The 23,375-nt window shown below is 35.1% G+C and overlaps 4 protein-coding genes across 8 annotated transcripts in view; 3 read left to right on the top strand and 1 right to left on the bottom strand.

The window, feature by feature from the left end:
• The window catches only part of LOC108971338 (eye-specific diacylglycerol kinase), a 65,427-nt gene extending 56,702 nt beyond the window's left edge, over positions 1 to 8,725 (top strand). Inside the window, exons 11-18 of one of the 5 annotated variants that reach the window (XM_018937321.1) lie at positions 447 to 673; positions 777 to 995; positions 3,057 to 3,105; positions 4,674 to 4,727; positions 5,094 to 5,157; positions 5,567 to 5,724; positions 7,066 to 7,229; positions 7,902 to 8,725. In XM_018937321.1, the coding sequence (XP_018792866.1) occupies positions 447 to 673; positions 777 to 995; positions 3,057 to 3,105; positions 4,674 to 4,727; positions 5,094 to 5,157; positions 5,567 to 5,724; positions 7,066 to 7,229; positions 7,902 to 7,945 (979 nt within the window). In that variant the 3' untranslated portion in view covers positions 7,946 to 8,725. Of the gene's footprint in view, positions 1 to 446; positions 674 to 776; positions 996 to 3,056; positions 3,106 to 4,673; positions 4,728 to 5,093; positions 5,158 to 5,212; positions 5,235 to 5,271; positions 5,373 to 5,566; positions 5,725 to 7,065 lie in introns of those variants that run through there. The other 4 variants (XM_018937326.1, XR_001993544.1, XM_018937324.1 and 1 more) reach the window with 4 other exon arrangements.
• Positions 8,726 to 12,790: 4,065 nt separating this feature from the next.
• On the bottom strand, positions 12,791 to 15,110 carry LOC108971318. Its single transcript, XM_018937288.1, has 5 exons — positions 14,136 to 15,110; positions 14,051 to 14,079; positions 13,870 to 13,984; positions 13,421 to 13,607; positions 12,791 to 13,366 (listed from the first exon to the last, which is right to left on the bottom strand). Exons 1-5 carry the CDS (start codon positions 14,877 to 14,879, stop codon positions 12,840 to 12,842), a joined length of 1,602 nt encoding a protein of 533 aa, XP_018792833.1. The 5' UTR covers positions 14,880 to 15,110; the 3' UTR covers positions 12,791 to 12,839.
• A 331-nt stretch (positions 15,111 to 15,441) lies between these two features.
• On the top strand, positions 15,442 to 17,857 carry LOC108971322. The gene is made up of 5 exons (XM_018937292.1): positions 15,442 to 15,885; positions 15,961 to 16,428; positions 16,501 to 16,733; positions 16,793 to 17,103; positions 17,164 to 17,857. The coding sequence occupies exons 1-5, from the start codon at positions 15,502 to 15,504 to the stop codon at positions 17,847 to 17,849; spliced, it is 2,082 nt and encodes a 693-aa protein (XP_018792837.1). The 5' UTR covers positions 15,442 to 15,501; the 3' UTR covers positions 17,850 to 17,857.
• Positions 17,858 to 18,472: 615 nt separating this feature from the next.
• Positions 18,473 to 23,368, top strand: LOC108971409. Its single transcript, XM_018937455.1, has 9 exons — positions 18,473 to 19,940; positions 20,004 to 20,242; positions 20,445 to 20,668; positions 20,726 to 20,949; positions 21,010 to 21,382; positions 21,442 to 21,610; positions 21,674 to 21,867; positions 21,933 to 22,395; positions 22,468 to 23,368. The coding sequence occupies exons 1-9, from the start codon at positions 18,869 to 18,871 to the stop codon at positions 22,948 to 22,950; spliced, it is 3,441 nt and encodes a 1,146-aa protein (XP_018793000.1). The 5' UTR covers positions 18,473 to 18,868; the 3' UTR covers positions 22,951 to 23,368.
• The last annotated feature ends 7 nt before the right edge of the window (positions 23,369 to 23,375 follow it).

Genomic DNA, 23,375 nt, shown 5'->3' on the forward strand with positions numbered 1-23,375 from the left:
CCTTGCACAAATGATTATGTCAAGATAACGAATGCCCACATACAGATTTGGCAATGGCAATAGCAATAGATTTGACAGTTAGTAAGACATAGATTTTATTCTGTCGAGATGCCCCGTTATTATTGTCTGTCAATGCTATAAGAACCGAAGCCATTTTTTCACAACTCATGATGTCAAGTTTCAGTGTTGTCAGAGAGGGAGTTATAGGTCCACTATTTGACCATTTTTCTTACATTGCTTCAAGAAGAGAGAGAGAGAAAAATTTCCGCGAACCTTCCAAATCAATTTACATGACAACAACATAACTTAGATTGAGAGACAGCATTGTTTTATTTTTTTTTTTTTTCAACATAACGATCAAAAAAATGAACAATGACAATATTAATAATAATAGTAATATTGCCAAAGCGTTTCACTAAGCTCATTTTACTATACATTTACGTCAGAGTGAACCCATTGGAGAAACTACATTTAACAATTTTGCGCATAACGATGCAACAATACGAGCAATATCACTACGACAAGGACATGTTGCGCAAATTGGCCAATAAATTGGGCAAAATGGAGATCGAGTCGCAGTGCGATTTGGAGCAGGTGCGCAACATGCTCAACGCCAAATTCGAGGAATCGATCACATACCCGAAGGTGTCGCAGGATTGGTGCTTCATCGATTGTGAGTACTCGCACGCTAGTTTGCTAAAAAAAACTGCATTTCCAAACAAGTTACAAAAGTATTGAAATTACTCTCTTTTTGTTGTTGTTTTTGTCTCTTGCAGCCTGCACCGCGGAGCACTACTTCCGCATCGATCGCGCTCAAGAGCATCTGCACTACATATGTGATATCGCCATCGACGAGTTGTACATTCTGGACCACGAAGCCGCCACCATGCCGCAGACGCCCGACCAGGAGCGCTCCTTCTCCGCCTATTCACAGCGGATTGGCGCACAAAATGAGCGCCGCAATATGGATCAGCAAGGCCGCTCCGGCAGTACCGGTACGCAATTACCTTACATAAGTAAACGCATGTTTTGCAATTATTATTACCGCAAGAAGCGTTTCGAATTGTAAAGCGATAAAGCGATGCAATCTCATATTATGTATGTACATAGCAATTTTTTTTTTTTGGGTGGGTAAGCTTTAATGAAGCCAAATTCAAATTAAAAATGCGTGAATGGTAGTTTATTCATGTAAGAGGTGCAAAAAGTGGAAAATTTTGTTGTTATATAAATATTCAGCAATATTAGATTTAGCGAAATAGTTACAAATAATAAATTAAATAATTTAGTGTGGCATGTAACTGTGTGTCCTTTGCTCAAACCAGAAAGTAAATTTTCAGTTTTTTATATGCTTCTTTTTTCTTATGATTTAGTTATTTTTTTTTCTCCTCATAGCTGGTCATTGAATTATTAATAATTACTCAATATTCCTTTTTTAAACAATGAATTAAGTCCAATAAGAACCGAATATTAAACGTTCTCTCTAACTAAATTGAGTAGTCGAAAAAGTCTTTTCGTATTTGGTCAATAGATATCGTTGCAGTCGTATATTTCCAGTGCTACCCATCACATTATGTCACACCATTTAGTGTTTAAAAAGTTATATTTTAAGCTTCATTTAACCAAAATTAAATTCGGGGAAGTTAATAAAAATTACAGCTGTTCAAAATTAGCTAAAATGAAGAAATTCGGTATATTTTGACATTTTTTTTTTATAAAAAATCAGTATCAGTTTTGGAAAGTTTTGATGCATCTACCATATAGCCCTGAGCTGGCACCATCGAACTACCATTTGTTTCAGTCAATACAGAACTCCCTTAATAGAGTAAAGTTGGCTTCAAGAGAAGCCTGTGAAAATTACTTGTCGCAGTTTTCACCACAAAACCAGAAAAGTTTTTATACTAATGGAATAATGTCGTCAGCGGAGAAATGGAAAAAGGTGGTCACCCAAAATGGTGCATATTGGTTCATTATAAATATAAATAAGTTGAAGTTTGATTGAAATACAAAAAGACTTTTTCGACTACCAATAAATTAAATTTTCGAAAAGTCAGGAAAAAAGTTTTTATTGAAAAGGGAAGTGTGGACCATATGATGCTGAATGAGAAATATTAATATTTGAACTGGTCATTTTTCAACCGAATTTAAATAGACCGCCATTATATTTTCATTTCAAGTGACCATTAAATTGCGCGTTTTGAAATGTCTTCACTCATAATAAGAATTTACAACCCTCATGAGATCAGTGACCATAAACTGGTCCAGCAGTTAACTTCCAAAAGTCAATTTGGGAAATTATTTTCAAGTTTGTCCAACGAAAAACAATTTTATTATCGAGCTAGTCCCCTTCCCCTTCAAGTTACTTGGATATTTTCCTCAAAGTAATTTTTTTTTCTTTTCTGAGCCATATTTATTATTGTTTTTAAATATATTCTTCCATTGCATTAGACTTTGCTTGCTTAAGATATGTTTGCAATATTTCCTTAACTGTATGTAACCGTAATTGTGTAACAAGAATTAGCGAACTATTAACCTTCAAAAACAAAAAAAAAAAAAAAAAAAAACGAAAGGATTTCAGAATACAGCTTAGTCCTTGCCGCATAAATGTAAGTACCATTATGCATACAAATATAAAGCGAAGCAGCCATTTATACTCACATACGCAGGTGCAAAATTTCCTACGTGCATACATACAAACATACTTCTAGCGCAACTTATATTGACAGCAAAGACTAAACCGTATTCCGATATCTTCGCGCCACCAACAAAATTAAACCAAAAATAAAAATTAAAAAAAAAACTCAAAATCAAACCAAAAATCCCCAAACTTAACACACTGTGCACAAAGATAATTATCACAAATGGTATGTTGACTGTATGGAAAGCATTTCCATTATTTTTGGTATTTATTTTTAGTGATAGTAGTAATAATACCTTTATTAGTTTGTATATAACATTCTTACTTGATTACGCATTTGTGGGATGAGCGGATATTAATTGAGGTTATTTTCGATTTTTATGTCTCAAAAACTAATTTTGAAATGCATATATATACAAAGACGATGATTTGCAAATCGGAAAACCCATCAAAGTTATGAAATGGAAGAGGTAAAGGGCGCAACTATATTCCTACATAACATTTCATTCATGCCACCTAAAATGCTAAACATTTTCTTTGCTGCGAAGCAAATTTCCAAATCACATTCGTAAATTCACAACTTTGAAAATTCAAAACACCTTTTCTCTTTAATTAACTTCGAATTCGTTAGTACAGCCGTATGTAAAATATAAAACGCAAACTTTTCTATAACACTTCAGCACTGCTAAATTCAAATCACTTGCAAACGCTTTCTTAACTAATTGTTCCGTTCATTTAAATTAATAATAGTTCTAAAAAAGAAAGAGGTGCATGTTTTTAAAGAATATATTCCGTGCTATCCTTTTAAAGTGCACCGAATTGTTCGAAGATCTTCTCTGAAATATTTAAAATCTTCATTGATGCATCTTGACTGACTCAACTGACAAAACGTAGAAAAACCTACTTGGTCTCATGGAATTGTTCAGTTTGTATAGTACTTCTTCATTGTAGATAATGTATAAAACAATTCTTTTTTTTATATCTATTAATTATCACAAATATTGTAAATGTTAGACTTGCATAGAAAAATATATTTTTAGTAATAATTATTGTTAAAGAATGCTACCTTTAATCATTGACAACTAAATGCGACCAATAATCATCGACTATTTACGAAAATACAGCTACGATCAACGTAGTTCAGAATAAAAATGAATTAACAAGCTTTATATGTGACCTACGGAAAGGGGCTTAGGTGTCAAAAAATCCAAAAAATCAATTTTCACTTTTTAGTTGATTCGGATGGAAGATGAGATTTTTAACAGCTGTTTCCCAGAAAACTAGTTTTCGCACGTTAGCTCCCTTTTCGTAGACCAGGCACATATTATTTAAAAAGCAACGAAATGTCGGTTAATTATCCTTCATAATTTTATTCTGGTCAACTTTGAGAGTGGAAACCGTTTTGAAAAACATCATTCTGAGAAAAAACGAGCTTAAAGATCGCATTCGCTATGTTGCCCACTCTGTTCCCTTCAAACAAGAAACGCTGTAGCGACCGCAATAGTTTGAATTTCAATTTCAAAACTAGAGAGAATGTTTGTTATAGTGTAATCTATCCGAGAAACGATTTTTCGAAAATTTCACACTGAGACCAAGGAATTTTGCAAAAAACCCAAATTTCCAAAAAACGTCATAGCTGAGACTAACGAACCATTTAGCGACTGTATTTCGGTATTAAAGAAATGTCACGAAGAAATTTCCTCAGTTCTTAGCTGTTTTACGAATTGAAATGGAATGAGAAAATAATAAGATATGATAATTTTGTTTTTGCGACTTTTGCCGCAACAGTGACGTCTAATAAAAGTATTAAAAACGAACAAATATTTGAAGATCTAAACAAAGTTCAATCAGAAAAATCATTTCCAAGTTTACCTAACCTCAAAATTATCAACATCGAAAATGCATACAAATCGCTACTCCCTCTGTTCTCACTATTTCTCTCTTAATTACATTTAATCGCATTTTCGTAAATAAAATCATTTGAAATATTGAAATAAAAATAAAATATCTCAAACTGTCTTCAATAATTTGCATGCAGCAATAAAGATCGATTATTCAGTTTCAACGAAGATGTCTTCGGTTATGGATTCAGGTATTTTTGAGTCGCAGCGTAAATTTAATATTTTTTGCAGTTAATTAATTTTGCTAGATTAAAGTTAGAAATCGCAGAGCTTTTCTACTAAAAAAGTTATTTATTTAATTTTTTTCTTTTTCTTTCATTTTTGGACTAAAACATACTACTCAATACGTGTTACGCACTCGTAATGCCTAATAAATGAATACAACAACAAAAATAACACGTATAATTGCGATATATAAAACCAACGACACCATTGCACGAACCGCATTAAACTGCACCACGCACAAATGCAAATTTACGTTATGTAACGGCGTGTGTGTTGGCAACTGAAACTAAAAAAAAAAATACCCAAAAACTAAATATTAAATCGACACTTAGCTCTATACTGGAACAAACTTCCGATGCCGTACTACTAGCGGCACACCAAGGCGACCTGAATATGGTAGTAATGCACTCGTATTTATGTGAATTTCTAACTCTCACTCACCTCATTTAAGTATTCAAACATCGCTACTCCTCACGCACTCGCCTTCTAACTTTTGCATTTGCTTAATAAACTGTGATTTGTGACTAACGCAACCCTTGACTCTTGCACCCGACACCCACACAAGCGCCTTCAAAGAATACGCATTGTACATACATACATATATATAATAAGTACGTACATACTACATATGTATATTTACATACATTCCTCAGATCGCCATTTAAGCAAAATTTTGTGATGTCTTCTTCCGCACAGCAACGTCATCTCAATTAAGTTCTCTATTAAATTTATGTCTGCGAGAGTGAAAATGTGTTCAGTCACAACTTCAAATCTTGTTTTTGTTTTTTTTTTTCGCTGCTTACAGTTACGTGCACTACATGAACAAGGATACTCACTACAATCAGTAAACAAGAATGGACAGACAGCACTTCATTTCGCCTGCAAATACAATCACAAGGACATCGTCAGATACATAATATCGTGTGCTTCGCGGCGTCTAATCAACTTGGCAGACAAAGATAGGTAAGTGGTGCCAAGATATATGTACATACATAGATTACAAATTATATACGAAAAGCTCAATAATGAACTTTTAAATTTATCGCGAAATCGAAATGAACAGCTCTTGAAAGCACGTTCAACATGACATGAATAGAAACGCCAAAATAACCAAACTATAAACTCAACTATAATGGACTTTTTTATGGCTATAAGCAAAGCAAAGAGGATACGAACTTACTCTCATAATTTTTGGAAAATGAAACAGGCTAGGATATTTTCTGGCACACTCTCATTTGTCCAATGAAGAAAACAGATCACAGAGTCATTCATTTCAATTTAATTACCCCTATACTTTTCCACTTTTTCCAATTTATTGGTATATATTGTAACAAAAAAATACCCGAAAATTCTGAAACGTAAAATATTTAATTATTCATCAATATTAATTTTGTTGCCTTCAAAGTATTCCCCACCGTTTACATTGTTATGCCAACGACTTCTCCAGTCCTCAAAACACTTTTTGGGATGGCCCTTAGCGAATTTCGTTTTATCTATTCGATGGACTGAAAATCGGTTCCACGGAACGACAATTTGAATTTGGGGGGCAAGAAAAAATCACGCGGATCTTAATCTGGTGAATACGATGGTTGGTCGATGGTATTCATTGCGTTCTCATAAACTCATATCTCATCGGCAGTTATAATGCTCTCCATGAATGTAGGATCGCAATTCGCACGATCAAACGTGTCTATAGAGACCTGTTTAGGGTACTCTTTTTGAAAAAGATGCAGCTTTATCGAGTCGAGCAAGAATGCGTTTCATACTCAAAATCTCAAAATATCCACCGAATCATTCGATGATAGATATCTAGGTTCACTTGGCATTACTTTAACATGCCTGAGGATTTTAAAGCACAATGTCTTTCACCTTTTTTTTTTTTATTTTCATCAGTTGATGATCTGTCGACCGCCTTTGAACGCTTTGTACTACTTACTAAATCACCGCAAGCCTTTTCCAACAATAGCAACGATTTCGCACACAAAACTTGATTAGAAATACAAAATGTGAGACAAATTCTTTGTGCGATGTTTTTATCCATTGTAAAAATCGCAACGCACTACTAAGGTGTACCGTCTTAAGCAACTGCTGTAAACAAACTGATTGACACATCGGGCTCATATTTGGCATAGTAATTAAAGACAGTGCTAACAACTTAGAGAAATCGATTTTTTTTGAGGATCATTTAGTCGGGCAATTTAATTTGAATTTCCGATTGCTTTTTTACTGTAATACTTAAAAAGTACAGTTATTTTCATTGCATATTGCGATTGTCATACTACATATCTCCTCTCTCTCCCACAGGGGACAAACAGCACTACACATTGCTGCCGAACACAATCGGCGCGACATTTGTGTAATGCTCGTGGCTGCCGGCGCCAATCTACAAGCTCGCGACCTATGCGGCAATACACCGATGATGGTGGCCTTCAACAAGAATTCTACGGAAATTGCAACATATTTGGAAAGTAAGACGCTTTGTGCTGCGATACACACAACAACAGTTTTGCCAAAAAAGCGCAATAAAACACAGCAACAAAAACCGTAATGTGCAGCTAAGCAGTAGATGAAGCCGCTAGACAGCCGAACACACACCCACTTAGAAATAGTAAACTTCCCCAAACGCTTGGCCACGATTCAAACGCGGGCAATTTAGTAGTTTGCAATCAAAAAAATCAAAACAAAAACATTGCACTGATTGAATTTATAATAGGCTTAGAGTTATTAAATACATATGTATGTACATACATTTTTTAAGTTGGTTTGTGTGAATCCTTTTGTTTTCGTAAGAGTTTTAAATTGAATATAAGTTCCAGTTTATTTCCGTATTTTATTTCATTTAGCATTAAATAAGACAACCTTGAATTTCTCATTGTTTTATAACGCTTGAATTCATCAATTTGTGTGTTGAAGTATTTATGTAACGATTTCCTTGCGCAGTGTCGGCAGTAATCATTATTAAAACTATGCATAATTTAAGACACTCACACTTTACTAATTAACTTAACTATTTCTTTTATGTCCCGTAAACGCAAACGATTGCTAATGATGCACATGAATTTTGACATAAATAAAACAAACGAAAATTAAAATGAAAACATCAAATGTGGCAACCAAACATTCCATTTACGTAAATTAAGGTCAAGAGCGTTTTCTCGTAATGCAGAGACAGTCGCGAAATTAAAGCGACGCCTGAATGTATGCACCAATAAAGATTAAGTCAAAACCCGAGAAATTTACTAAGCTAAAATTAACATTAAGTATTTAACAATATCTTTACGTTTAACAAATAAGTATTAGAAAACAATGCAAAAGCCCCCTTGGACGGGACAATTTATGCTTAAAAACTTGTAGTAAAACACATTTATATTACGATAATACATTTTAATTATTTATTAGATAGATTTATGGCATTCTCTACGAGTTTCTCGCGTATTTACAAAGAATTCACCTAATAATTAATGTGACTCAATTAATTTGAAATAAGTTTTGCATAATTAACACCTGTGCCGTCTACCGACAAAGCCTCACACACATAAATCACACCAAGTATTTGAATCCTGTTTGAATTGTAGCAATGCAATGCAATTCAAGAATCACACCCACTGTAAATTGTGTATTTCGAACTAGCAACAACTTAAGACATAAAGCAAGTTGCAGCAACGTAGAAAATTAGAATAAAAACTGCAAAAATTTGAAATTGCAAATGATCAACCGCAAACAGGTTATCCGTAACACATGGTTGCGTTAGTTGCAAGCTTCTTGAAGCAACAAAAAAATTAAAAAAAAAAAACAACGCGATAGAGCGAAGAAGAAATCAAATTGTGATATGAGAATTATTATGAATATTCTGCGAAAGTAAAAAAATGGGTATAAAATTGAAATGACCAAGTTAGAGTCATTTATTTTAGAAACATAATTAAATAAAACATACATAATTTAATAAATTTCCTTATAAAGCTCATATTATTTCTAGAAGAAAATCGAATACAATTGTAGTTAATTTAAGAGAAAATTAAGACGTCAACAATTAAATTTCAAACTGTAGCCTTAAACACTCAAACACACACACACACACTCAAATTGATATTCTCATGTAAATATTCATGTAAATAAGTAATACTCAACGAACTGTAAGACAAAATGCTGTAAGAACACACTTTAGTTTCGAATTTCAATTGCTTTTATGAACATGAATTTCAAATAAATACAAACAAAATACACAGACTATCTTTCTTTTTTACATTGGTTTACCTTTTTCGTTTCAATATTATTTTTTAGTTCGTCTAGCCGAGAGGTTTATTGTGAATGTATAAATAAAATCTAAGCTGTGATTATATATTTGTTGCTTTTTAATAATATATATGTTCTGGTGTGATATAAATCATCAACCAAACAATTTTGTGAAATGCTCTCGAGTTGGCAATACTTGAACGAACAAAAATCCGGGTCCATTCCAGCCACGGTCTGTGAGCTGACAGTTTCCGAACCGATGCAAAGTATTGCTGGAACCTTAGCTAATAATTTGCTTCGCGCTTTCTACTTTAATAACCTCTAAAGCGCAATTTCCAGAGATCACCACCACTACCCAATAACAACCTGTATTTACCTGTAATATCAAAGTGCAACCACTTTTGAATAAGCTATAGAAACAGCTAATGATGTAAAATTCGCGTTTTCGTAATTTCTACTGCATTTACATTTGATAAGCAAATTAAATCAAGAATGGAATTTGCGTCCATACATTAACTAAACATTCTCGTTAAACTTGAAAAATGAGTATATTGAAGGTTTCGGAGCATTTCTGGATGCCTAGGAGTCAGCCAAAGAAGAAGAAGAGAAGCCACAACTCGCTAGGCCAATATATGCTTTTGTGTTAGATTTTAAATATGTTTTTTTGTACATTTGACATATACATACACACATTTAGTATATTATATTATATATATTATATTTCATACATGTTTTCAGTAAATAACACATATTTTGTTGTTTATGAGAATGTTACATAAGCCGAATAATCATCAAATTCAACATACACGTAGCTTAGTGTTATTTCAATATTAAAAATTTTCAATATTTAAAAGAAAGTAAAGATTAATTGAATTATATATTCCTAAAGCATTAGAGGCATCTCCAAAGTTTTTTCAATTCGAAAATATTTGTACTTGCAGACACGAACTTTGTTTAATAATTCTTTTGCAAATACAATTTAGTACATAAATAGATTTTAGGTTCATCAATAATATTAGTAGTCGCATAAGATAGTAATCAAGTCAATTAATTCATAATATTTGAATATTTATTTCGTAAATAAAACAATTAAAATTGCGCTTTCTTAGCATATTTGTATGCGTCCTTAAATTCACTTACATACATACATATCTTTGTATAAATGTGTATGAAAGTATTAGAGAGCTTTTAAAAATAACACGAAAATCTGCGGCTAAAGCCGCGGCATACAAATGTGTTAAGGAGAAAGCAAAGTAAACATGCAAAATGGTATATATGTTTTGGATTTCATTAAATATCAATGCAGATACGATTTATTGCATTTTTATTCAAGCCCCTTAAATTTGCAATAAATTGTTTATGAATATGAGGAAGGAAGGCGGGACTAAAATAATAATACAAATTAAAATGTAAGAAATAGTTGAATTTAATTCAAATAAAACACATAACCTCAAATTTGAATGAGGAAAAATTGCAATAAATGAAACTACAATTAAATATAGAAAATTGGTGAATTGAAAAAGGAAATGATTATTTATTAACAAAAGTAGATACTAAATAAAATCAAATGCAACTGAAAGGCAACTGACAATCTTCACTTGTACACACGTGCACTCTCATACACACACACAGTTAACTCGTTATTGACGACAAGTTCAGCGCACGATTTCTTTTCTCCAAAATAATAAAAAAAAAACATAAACAGTTAAAAAGTAAGCACAGTTAGCGTTAGGTAAATTAGAAATAAATCCTTTAAAGTAATGCACAGTATTTCATAATAAAAACATAAGAGAAATATATGAAAGCAATGGTATACAAGCTTAAGAAACAATTTCTTAGATTTTCTTTAAAAAAATTTATCACACGCATGTAATCAATAATTAATTAACAATTAGTTCTACACAAGTAGAATTAGCAGCAACCACTAAGCTCCTTAAGAAAATATAAATGCTAATATGTCCGTAGGTTGGCCTGTTTAAATTTAAACACATAAAACAGTTACTTTATTATAGTTATTATATATATTAACATTAATGGAGGAAGGCGTATAATTAACTATGGAACATATTGGGTAATGAAAACACAAGTTGTACATGTGAGCTAAATTTACTTAATAAATTTGCTTGCGAGCGAATAGTAACACTACTATATATAATATTTGCACGTAGGACATATTCCATAATAATTAAAAACTTGAAACGAAAGTCTTATGATTCCTAGTTATGTAAGACCCAATACAGACATGATTGTTTACTTTGTCGTTTTCAAACTACGCGTGTATGTACATATGTGTATGTAAAATATGTCACAGTCATTATACAGTTTAATTCAAAATTAAATCACAAATTCAACTGGGAGTTAGCTCTAAGTAGTAATACGCTTAGTGTAACGGTTCTTTGTAAATATTAATATAATAAAAAACAGGTATACTTTAGTTGCTTAGTAAGCGATTATATGGCATATGTTTATACTGTATGTATATTTCGAATGAATATTACAATTCACAACTGTGAATTCAATGGTTGACACCGGATGATCTCGGTTACTGAAATTTACTACTTGGCATCCGTTTGATGTTGTTGGAAAAAGAAGCACATTCCAAATTTCAAGCGCCGTGCAGTTCATTTCAAAGGAAGATAATTGAAGGAATAGCTTACATGTATGTTATAGTCCTCCAATAACCGAACATGCAATTACATAAAATTCATTGCTATTTCTCAAGTCTCAGCACCCTTTTTTACTAAAGAATAACTCAAGTCTGATAACTGAAATTTAGACAATTTTTCAAAATAAATACATACATACATACATATATGTATTAWCAAAAAAGTTAAACGAATTAGGAACTACTAACTACGAGACGAGCGACCAATTAGTTGTTGTTCGTACAAAACTAAATTTAATTGTAATTTACTATAAAGGAAAATATATAAATAGATTTAGAAAACTTACAATTGAAAACTAAAAAACAAAAATTGAAGTTAAAACTAAACAACGCACTGCAAGCACTGAGGAATTTGATTCAATTTTAATGTTAGTCTGTACTTAAAATGTAACGAAACAGGAAAGTCGGAGGCCGCATTTCAGTAAAAAAAAATGAGAAACAGCAATTCATTGTTGATGTGTTTTTAATGTATATAAAATGTTTAAATTAGACTCTGTAAAATACTCCACGTGCCTCTTCTCCCTTTCGGTTCCACAAAAGTGGTTAAATGCAAAGCACCGTTGCTCTCTTGGATTTGCAAATGCATTGGCTCTGCGTTGCAGCTCCTTGGAGTGCTTACAAACACCATCTACACATGTTTTGTTTCTTTACTTAAGACATTTTTAACTCAAATAACATGCATACATACATAACTAAGCCTAAAAGACTTGTCTTTATTAAACAAAAAACAAAAATAGTAAATAATTAATGTAAGAAATATTAATTTCGGCAAATTCTATATTTAAAAGTCAAATGCAAGATATTGTAAATAAATATATTTAATCAATGAATCCGAAGCTACTTTTATTAAAGAAAAAATTAAAGAAACTTTTTTGGAAATATTAAACATTTCGTTTTTCTATCAACGCACATTTCAAGACTGTAAGTAATACTCAATGTTTATTAAAAAAGCATAGGTTTATTAACATTATATCGTATTGAAAATTGTACATAATTATGATGTTGAAACATAATCAACGGTAGCTCTTCAGATGCACTTTGGTAAACATGATCATAAATATACATAATTTTTTCAATTCACAAAAGAAATATTTTATATAAAATAATATTTTAATAAAATTCACTTCACTTTAAAAGTTTTCAAACGATGAATTGCGTTATTCAAAACAAATAGAAACCTCTATTTGAAAATAGATGTTTGATAGGAATGACCTGTAATCCAAATTGGCGAGGCATTAATCCTCTGCTGCGGATGGTAAAACTCGCAACTTTTTAATTTTTCCAAACTGATGTAACGTAATCTGTAGCCATCAGCGTTTCGGATCCGTTGTGAATTCAATATCATGTAGGGTGGATTTCTTAATTGTTCTCCAATGACTAAGAACTCATTAACATTGCGTTCCATTATAACTTCAGAAACGAGAAGTGTTACTTCAGTGTCGTTCAACGCCAAGTTAAGCGGCGGGTTATTACGGAACTTTGGATATATACTGTAAAACTGGACAATATGTGACTGGCGCTGAAGAGAAAAACAGTTTCGTAAAACTAGGAAACTTCTTCTATAAGTGCTCAAAATAAATTCCGTTGAATATTGGCCTAAGACTTCCAAAGCGACTGCCAACTCTACCATAGAATTGAAATTAAATATATTCCTGTCACAATGGCTTACCAATGACGTAATATCTGAACAATTTCCGCAAACAAACACTGCAACACAAATTTTGTATAAATACTACAATGCTTAATATGTATGAATCTTACATAATTCGGCACGAAATCCATTCAACACCCGTACCATGTAGTGGTGTCTTGGAAACCCGTTACTGCGCTCAATTACTTGCACAGCAACTTCGCACATTGCTACATGCACATCTTGCATATCACGACCTACGGCCACCTCCATTAAGATGCCACTTAACTGTCCACTCGTGGGATCCTTCAATAATATCTATTAACCAATACAATACGTTAAATTAGCTTTAGTTGTTATTTCATTTGTTCTCCAGTACAAATCAGAGATTATCAGTACTCAATAATTTCGTAATTTACCACAACAAAATTCAATTTCTTAATGATGCAATAAAATAGCTAAAATTGCAAAAAATAAGTTCAAATTGTCAAAACTGCTTAACATTATATTAAAATATATGTATTAATAAATATTCCGATATTTGTGTACAATAGAAATATAACTTAAAATGTTTGCGTACTCCACCATATTGAAATCCATTTTGGTAGAAACAATTCCCATAAATTACCACCGGTATGCACCAATTATTAGCCAAACAGAACAAACGTAATTTAGCACAGTAGTCTTGTGGTTTGCTTTAAAACAATAAAATAAATACTTATACCCATTCAAATATATAAGAAAAAAATAATAGTTCATACCTTGACGCTTCACCCATTGAACGTTTTTCCTAAATTGTACGAATTAGAAAAAAACCATGAAATATTATTTTCAATTAGTTCTAACCTTTTGTTCATTGTTGCTTTTGAAGTGGGCTTGCAATAATTTCGGCTTTGCCCATTGTACTTTTAAGTCATTACCCCACATGCGCATGTGTCCAGGTGTCGTTTTTTTCTTAGCCTCCATAGCCGATTCGTGATCATAAAATTCGATAAAAGCAAAGCCACGATTCAAATCGCCTCTCAACGAACAAGATTCTGTAGCTGGAAACGCTATACAACGCTCTATGTCGCGGAATGTTTTCTTGAAACCTTCCTCTAGAGACGACATCGGTAATTGCTTTGGAATATTACTCACAAAGAGGCGATTTTTTCCTTGCGATCGGTAAACCCACACACGTTCACCGCCCAAAAACAAACATTTTAATAATTCGTACGCCACTAAAGCTTCATTTTCTTGTGTGTATCGTACAAATGCATAACCGCGCGTCATACTAAAAGACTGCATCATCACTCGCATTTCATAAACAACACCACAGCGATGCAGCCAGGTCAGAAAACGTACCTCATCCAGAAACTTGGGTAAATTCGATACATACAATTCACATATGTAGGAAGGACGTTCACCTATATATTCTACTGGCGGTCCAAACACTTTGCGTCCATTCTCCAAAATAGCAGGCATAGCAGCGGCTTTCATGAATAGTGTTTCCCACGTAATATCATTATGATTGATTGAAAATGAAGAGGAAGATTCAGATGGTGACGAAGAGGAGCCTCCTCCCAACCACGATGATGACAAATCAGACATTTCCGTCTTTTTATTAAGATTTTATTGTCTACAAATAAAAAAGATTATCTTGAACAGTTAAACACGCCGAATTCACTTTCCAACTAAAACGATTTTTAACGTTATTGCGTTCCATCCGAAATAGTACCCAGTAGTTCTGGCACTAATTGCACACAGAGTGGTCAAGTTTCTGTGCTTACAAATAACAAAAGTTTAAAACGTTCAGTTCATTTGACAAACGAGTATATCAGATTTTTATACTTCACTTCATTAACTACAAAATATATTTACCAAGTTTTTTATTTGGCAAGTGATTAGTATTTCAAATAATTATATACATATGTAAGTGGAAATTACCAAGATTAAATTCTCAGTCTCCGTTACCGTAATAAACAAATAATACAGTTACCGTCAAGATTTTATTTGAATTCCACTAAATGTACATTCACTGGCAACATTACGAAGTAACGGGAAAGTGTCATTAAATTCAAATAATCTGTAGAATTGGCAGCATTGTCTCAACGGATATTTGTATGCGATATTCGTAGATCGCGTTTAGAATGATCAATATTTTCATTGAAACTAAATTCAAATACGCACATAATAATTCGTGAATAGTTGCGAAGTTAAGCAATTTACTGAAATGGAATACACAGTAGCCAACGGGTCCTATTTTGAGAGAAGTGAAACAATGTGTACTCCACTACATATTATATACCCGTTACCAACTCCGGTCGCTTCTGATAATTTTGGTGGAAGTAATTATACACCTTCAACACCGATTTATAGTCCACCTTTGTGTAATGACGCCAATTACCAACCACAGGATCAACCATTTACCCTCATGCAAATGAACGGGCGTAAAGTGCTTGGTCCACCAGAGGATTGGCAAGGTTCTCCCCCGTCAAGTGCATGCGAACTTTTCGTACGTCGAATTCCACGAAATATAGATGAACAGAGACTTATACAACCATTTTTACGTTTTGGACAAATATATGAAATGCGATTGCCAATGGATTTTAATCAGGTAGAAAATTTAAAATCAATACTCGTATATATGATTCGGTGCAGTAAGCATGTTACATATATACATATCTTTTAGGCAAATCGTGGTTACGCATACGTCAGGTACACCACTGAGGAGGAAGCAAATTGTGCTATGGAGGTGCTGAATCATTTTTATGTTGCACCTCATCGTAAGTTAGAGATTTTACAATCGTATGAAAAGTGCTGTTTATTTGTGAGCAATATACCAAAATATTTGGATGAAATAGAGATCGAAGAAAAGTTACGAACCGTGTTTCCAACTATGGAACGATTATATATCCAAGTAGGCAATTCAGATAAAAAGATTGGGGGTCACGGCAAAAACGATGAATTATGTAATCCAGAAATGAGAGGCACAAACAACGATAGTAAGAACCGTGGTTATGCTGTCATTCACTTTCCATCACACTTAGAAGCTTTAGAAGCGAAGAAAAGCACAACACCAGGTGTGATTCGAATGTGGAACCGTGACTTAAAAGTTGTTTGGGCAAACACTGAACGCGATACTGATACGTCGAAATCAGTAAGTTTAAAAATTGATAATAAGATTGAAATTTTATACAAACCCGTTTTATGTGTTTAATTTTTCGCGCAGAATAAAACACTTTTTGTTCGAAATGTGGATCTTTGCATTAATAAACGTGACATTATGGATATGCTCGTGAAGTTCGTTCCACGCCAGGAGATTAGAAAAGTTACGAAAGTTCGTACAATCGCATTTTGTGATTTCACAACTCATGAGGCGGCTGAAAAGTGTTTACAAGAGTTACAGGGAAAAATATTACAAGGCCAATGTCTCAGTATTGAATGGGCTAAACCATCGGAAAAGTGAGTGAACTTTTTATAATTTTTTTTTTTGTAACTTTAAAAATGCTCCTTCCAAATAGGCAATCTTTGCATCGTATGTGTAGGACAGATTTTGATGCCATGCTTCGTCTTAAATGCATAGCCAACTGCTGGCAAATACCAGTCATAATTTTCGGCACCTACTTCGAACGTGAAGATCTTCAGTACGGCGCGGTCATGATGCGCAGCGCAGTTGGTACAGCACGGTCTATTTTCTGCGTACTCCAGTGCCAAGAACTTGTTGACATACATTCACGTATATGTGAAGTGGTCTGTGTTTTATTGGAAACGATTGGAACTTTTCCAGACTACAACTACTTTTTCTTTGTAGAAAGCGACAATGCACATCTTTGTAAGTTATCACCGCACTGTTACTTTGAATAATTAAAATACTAAGATTATTTATTTTTAGTGGGAATAGTGACACATGACTGCCAATCAGTGAGTTTCATCGCATCTCATCAAGTACCCAAAAACATACATTTCGATTTAAATGAGATTATCGACATGAGCTTAGCCATTGCGAATTTGGCTGCCGTTGAAGAGGATATACTACTTCAGGCCTATCATGAAAGTTTTCAGTTGCCCACCACCGCAACATATTTACCAAATTTGGTAGTTTCTGGCTATCGAATTTTCGGCACAATTTTTCCCAAATACCGAAATAAACCACCGCTATCACACAATCTTAACGATACACAGATAGTACTAGCCCTATGCTATTTAATGACCGGCACAAATACAGTGTTGCCTAGCCGTCCTTATATTGCCTATCCGGTCTCTTCATTCGATAATGGCTATGAAAGATTACGATTCGTCTCACTTAAACTCTTGCCCATTGCTGTCACACAATCACGTTATTTGGTGCACCAAGCGCTTAATCATGTGGAATTTGGTAATGTGCACAACTTTCATCCAGCGCAGCGTTTCAAAACCCGTCCGCTATGGATCACTGGATTTTCTTACGCCAAATCAATTAAACAACCCACATCGACGCAAATAATGCATGTGAATGAGCAAGGAGCTCAAGATCAACGACAATATAACCATACATCGGGCAGTGCTTATATGCCATCTACTTATGCCCTAGCGTTTTAGCGCCAATAACTAAAGAACCAACTCGGACGACTTTTGGAGTCAATTGAGTTTCGGTGTATTTATTTTGCATTTTATCGCTATTTCTAACTGTATGTTTATTTTTATTTTTTTTTGCTCTCTTACTTTTACATTATTGGATACTATTACCTATTTATGTATATATGTAGTTTTGTGTTAATGTTATGATCCATTTTGGTTTATTATTGATTGGCTTCTTTTAAAGTTGAATGAAACGGAAATGTTATTCGTTAAAAAGTTTTTTATAATTGAAACTTGCCCATTTTACCTGTATTGTATGAAACGATTCAATTCTTTATCTAACTTTGTCAAACACTTTGTAATGACTTGTAATAATTACTTTATATCTCTTGAAAAATTGCATTATTTATTTGTTTTGATGAAAAATATTTGCAAATACTCTTTAGGCATGAAAGCAGACATATGAAATTCTCTCTTGGCCAGCACGTGCATATCTTACACTCAATTCGATTGTAAACAAATTATGAGAACACACAAATTTGAGTTAATGCCACGGAGGTCGCAATTTACATGGAAGCTGAAGAAACACAATAGGCGTCTTCTACTTTCTGCACACAACGGAGATCAGTCTCTTCCGAGATTTCGATACGAGCACCACATAGCAGCTAGTGAAAGTATGCACAACGCCACTGATGTGCATATTTTTAGAAAATTTTGCCAGCGAACGAACTACATAAATAAATTGCATTTTCCTGGGCTATAATATGTGTTTTTCTAAGATTTCAAGTTATAGCCACATATGTATAGACGTATGAATTAGTAAAGTTAACGGAAAAATCATCATTGGTGCTGCGAAGTGAGATCGAAAATTTTAACTCCATATTCTCGCATATCAGCTTATATGTACATACATAGATACGTACATACATACGCAATTTAGGCTATACGAATATTGGTTTAGGTGTACGAAACGGCCGTTATATCATATTGGTTGCCATCTGCGATTTGGCAAATGTTTGTGTTAACGCCACACTGTCGTGATGTCTCGTTTAAGTATACCAAGCATGTCTGATCGTATGGGGCATGGACACGGTCCATTTCAAACACCATTCATCACCGCGTCATTTAGTATAAACAAATTATGGATTTGTGCACTTTTGGTGATCTTTGTGTTTCCACATACCTCGTATGAATTATTTGAGTTTGGAGGCGCTGCCAAGAGTGGAAGTGTTGGAGTGACTGGGGATGCTATGAAACCGATAGGAAAGCGTCCATTTGAGAAGAAATTCAAATTTCACAAAATTGAACGTGTATACTTCAATGATGAGGAAGGGCAAGACGACGAGGCCAGCGCTGGTGTCGACGCGGACAAAAACGACGATGTTGTTGACGAAAATAAGAAAAGAAACGAAGACGATGGCGATGACACAAGCCAACCGATGGATGCTAGCGAACAAACAACTGAATCAGAAGAATTGACATTCAAACGGGCGCGAACAGCTCATAAGGAGCGGAGAAGTGTCACTTCCTCCTCCACAAAATCGAATGGTGAAAAGCGCTCATCTAGTGAAAAGCGGAGAGACTCTACACATGGTGATAAAAGTGAGGAGTCACAATCTTTTTTCGGCTCATTATTCGGTTCTCTCTTTGGTGGCGGGGCAAGCAGCAATGAAAAACTAACAAGTGAGGAAGACAAATCTGCTGAAAAAAAAGAGCCGTCAAACAGCGTTATCGATTGGCTAAAATGGTTTAGTGAGAGAAATGAAAATGTTGGAGTCCAGGAAATTGTAGAAAATGAAGAAGCCGATGCGGAAACGTGGTTTTCCTATCTGAATCGTTGGCCATTCAATACACTCTTTAACATTGGCAAACCTGAAAAACCTATACGAATGCCTAGAGGTGGTCGCGAGCGCAAGCAAAAAGCTGCTTCCGCAGAAGATGGTGACGCAGATGAGGCAACGCCCGTAATGTCTCAGGAAAACTTCGAAACTGTGTTGCATACACTACCAAGTTTTGTCGTGAATCCAACGGAAGTGGACAACACCGAATGTAGACAGCAATTGCAAATTTTTGGTAGACAGTTGCGTGGCAATAAATTATGGACTTTACAGAGTGCGTTCACTTGTATTTCAGTTAAAAAAAAATCCTCTTAAATTACATCTTCCCTTTTTGAAGTGTTGGATGCTACTGGCAAGATCACATCGGGAGTGTTGCGCGGCAACATCAATCAATTCGGAGACTTTGATCAGTGCATGCAAGTGAAGACTGTGGTTAAGGTAACACCGGAAATTCCGGTGCGCATTCGAGGTAAATACTGCCTCGCCCATATTGAAATTCAGACCACATCCAAAGAGCTAAAGGTACCCTTACATTACGCACAAGGACGAGGACTCTGGGGCAGTCATTTCGGAAACGTAAGTTGACTTAATAATAGCTTGAATTAACTTGATCTAGCGAATTAGGGGAGTTCCGTTAGAAGTAACTGTTATTGGTTAAAAATGTACTTGACCTGCTGTACTGTAAACGAGCCGTGAAGAAACAAGTATTTCCCCTCAAACCCCATTAACCCAACCTGATGTTAGCAATTTACTCACTTAGACGTATCTCTCCTAACAGCCCAGTCATTTTGTTCCACGCTACAGCATCGCTAATTGGGGTGTGTGCATACCGCACCTTTGCAATGGCGAGGTTGTACAAAAAATGCTTGAGTCGAACCTGAGAGCCTACAATACATCAGGTTTGGAATTTCACGTGGAGGTCGACGATGATGACTGCTACACGCGATCCAACGTAAAGTTTTTGAAACTAATTAAAAAGGATCCGAAATTCACCACAACAATGTAAGTCCAGTTCTTATATGTGTGTAATTCAAGTAAAATCTATGTATCTACATCTAGTTCCTGCATTTGTGGGCTCATAACATTGTGCATGGGTTCACTTCTTTATAAATACTGCCGCAATATCAAAGACTGGATTGTTAAAAAAATGCAAATTTCCAAAAGCGAATCAAATGGCGAAACCGAAAGAAGCGAGAATGAGACAGAAGCAGGTACTAAGACCGAGGAGACAGAAGACGTTCGAAACTCTGAAATTGGCAAGGAAGAAGAATTGCCCGTTAGCTGTAAGTTTCATACTTATATACCAACAAATTGCGTCGACAAAAAAGAATTCGCATTTTCAGTGCTACAGTCACTGATGAACTTATTGTTCGACATCCTCAACGCTTTCTCACCTCAACGTACTCTGATTGAACTGCTCGGCAGTGATCACTTCGAAACGCAATTCCCAATCTTCAATGTACTGAAATTGGGTGCTTCATTCGCTCTTTATGTCTGCTTCAAGTACATAATGATTGGTCATCTCCCCATCATCAATCGTGATAAACTAGTTCGGGCTTTGGACCAACCACAGAGCGTACTGTTTCGATCGCCACTGATCTATATGGATGTGCTCTTAATGATAAGCGGATTTTTGGTGGCTTACCAATTGGCCGAAGAGATCGAGCAAAAAACGCATATTCAATTATTGAAGCGTATGGCTTTGAAAATATCACGGTACATAATTAACCGAGGCCACCACTATCCCATGAAAATAATTGTTTGTAACCTTTCAGCTATTTGCCAACTTTGTATGTGGCGCTACTCTTCCAAACATACGTTCTTCCACGGCTTGGCGCCGGTCCGCTTTGGACGAACTTGGTGGGACAAAACACGCGCTTGTGTGAACAGCAAATGTGGCGCAACCTTTTCAGTGTGCAAAATGCAATCGACTTTGAGGATACGGTCAGTGGGCAAATTGATAGTTAATCAGCTTTTGTAATCTGACCAATAATTATACTCCTTTAGTGTTCACCCATGACCATACAATTAGCTCTTGAAGTGCAACTCTATATACTGGGCCCTTTGATTGTGTGGCTCTATCACACCGATGCGGATGCAGCCTTCTTCATTTACGGCGCCCTCCACGTCATGTCCGTGGCGGCACGTTATTCTCGCACGCAAAACGAATACTTGTCCGTGACTTTGTTCCATGGAATGAAGTGGGTTCGCCTTTGATTTCAATTTATGCGCTTTCTATAGTTCATTCTTGGTTTTTCTCCCTAAGCATAAGCAAGTTCTATCGCACGGCTAATATGTTATACTCTTCACCAATAAGTCGTGGAACGGCCTATCTACTTGGCCTAGGCACCGGTCTACTTCACCGTTCCCAATCCGGAGTTCTAGAAATCGCCAGTGAGCTTAAGCCTGTAGGGTGGCTGTGCGCTATTTTGAGTTTGGTTTGGTGCTTCTGGGCCCCAGCGGTGGGCATGCGTAGTGATTTTGTTTACACAGCTGGAGATGCGGCCTCCTATGCTGCTTGGTGTCCGCTTATACTTGGCTTAGGGCTGGCGTGGTGTATCTTCATGTTCCCAAGGGATGAAAACTCTGTGCTGCGGTTTATCACCACAATGCGACCAGTATTGTTCCTTTCACGCATAACGTTCCCCATACAATTGATGACTTATGTCGTAGTGCTCTATAACACTGCTAGTGTCACCGAACCACGAAAATATCATCTAACTGATTTGGTAAAAACTTACTCTGAATTTATTTGTACAAACTGATATGTCTTCTAATGATACTATAATATCGTCTCTTAGGTAAACTTCAACGAGATCGCTGTAATTATCGGAAGCGGGGTGGCAGTAGCCTTTTTAATCGATGTTCCAGCCCAACACTTACGAAAAATTGTAATAAATCGATTGTTTATCGAGCGTCAAGAACGCGAGCATGATCACGAAACTGAACCCAGTTCGGGGGCTGAGGCTTCGGAACCAGAAGCTGAGGTCGAAGATGAGTGCGAAACCGATGGCAAGGTAACAGCGATTAGTGAAGACGTTCTTGAGCAGTCTAAAGATGATACAGAAGGCATTTGGGGTACTGAAGATGCCACGGAAGATTTGGTCGTAACGAATAATAGCAACGAAGAAACTTCAGTAGCGGAGGAGGATGAAGAATTTGATGATAAGGAAACAGAAATATCGGAAGAAGACGAAGTAAAGAAGCGACCACTAAAAGACGATAATGTGGAGAAAGACACAACAAGCTTTACAAGAAGGCAACGACGAATCAGCGATGATTAGAAGAATACCCACAATATTGATGGGAATACGATTATGCTGGTTATACAAAAATTGGGAGCGAAATTAAAGTCAGGAATGTATGTTTTGTGGAAGAACTACAGTAAGGAAGCTGTTGAATTTCCATTCTTACAAACGGCCAATGTGAAGTCTTCGAACCCCTAACTGTTTCCAATTCACCAAGGTCCACTTAATGGCGTCGTGTTCAGAGGATTCATTGTTTACTTTTAAGCGAATGGACAGGCATACAAATCACACCAGAATAATGTCATTACTGGAAATTGCCAGTAAGAAAGAAATTCGTACATACATACACACATACGTACATCATCTGCAAATTCATATGTACATACATATCTTTTACATTAATATCTATACACTCGTACATAAGTTCCCCCGAATGTTAAATACACCGATCATTTCATGAA

Source organism: Bactrocera latifrons, unplaced genomic scaffold (genome assembly GCF_001853355.1).
Source record: "Bactrocera latifrons isolate USDA-ARS-PBARC rearing strain unplaced genomic scaffold, ASM185335v1 scaffold_34, whole genome shotgun sequence".
Taxonomy (NCBI): domain Eukaryota; kingdom Metazoa; phylum Arthropoda; class Insecta; order Diptera; family Tephritidae; genus Bactrocera; species Bactrocera latifrons.

Bases quoted from the DNA above. Each gene is read 5' to 3' on its own strand.
- LOC108971318 (XM_018937288.1), bottom strand. From the start codon at position 14,879: ATGTCTGATTTGTCATCATCGTGGTTGGGAGGAGGCTCCTCTTCGTCA. The intron at 13,985-14,050 runs GTATGAACTATT...ATTGTTTTAAAG, and splicing joins TCAATGGGTGAAGCGTCAAG to CAAACCACAAGACTACTGTG. The intron at 13,608-13,869 runs GTACGCAAACAT...ATTGGTTAATAG, and splicing joins ATGGATTTCAATATGGTGGA to ATATTATTGAAGGATCCCAC.
- LOC108971322 (XM_018937292.1), top strand. From the start codon at position 15,502: ATGGAATACACAGTAGCCAACGGGTCCTATTTTGAGAGAAGTGAAACA. The intron at 16,429-16,500 runs GTAAGTTTAAAA...TTTTTCGCGCAG, and splicing joins ATACTGATACGTCGAAATCA to AATAAAACACTTTTTGTTCG. The intron at 16,734-16,792 runs GTGAGTGAACTT...CCTTCCAAATAG, and splicing joins TGGGCTAAACCATCGGAAAA to GCAATCTTTGCATCGTATGT.
- LOC108971409 (XM_018937455.1), top strand. From the start codon at position 18,869: ATGTCTCGTTTAAGTATACCAAGCATGTCTGATCGTATGGGGCATGGA. The intron at 21,383-21,441 runs GTACATAATTAA...GTAACCTTTCAG, and splicing joins ATGGCTTTGAAAATATCACG to CTATTTGCCAACTTTGTATG. The intron at 21,611-21,673 runs GTCAGTGGGCAA...ATACTCCTTTAG, and splicing joins CAATCGACTTTGAGGATACG to TGTTCACCCATGACCATACA.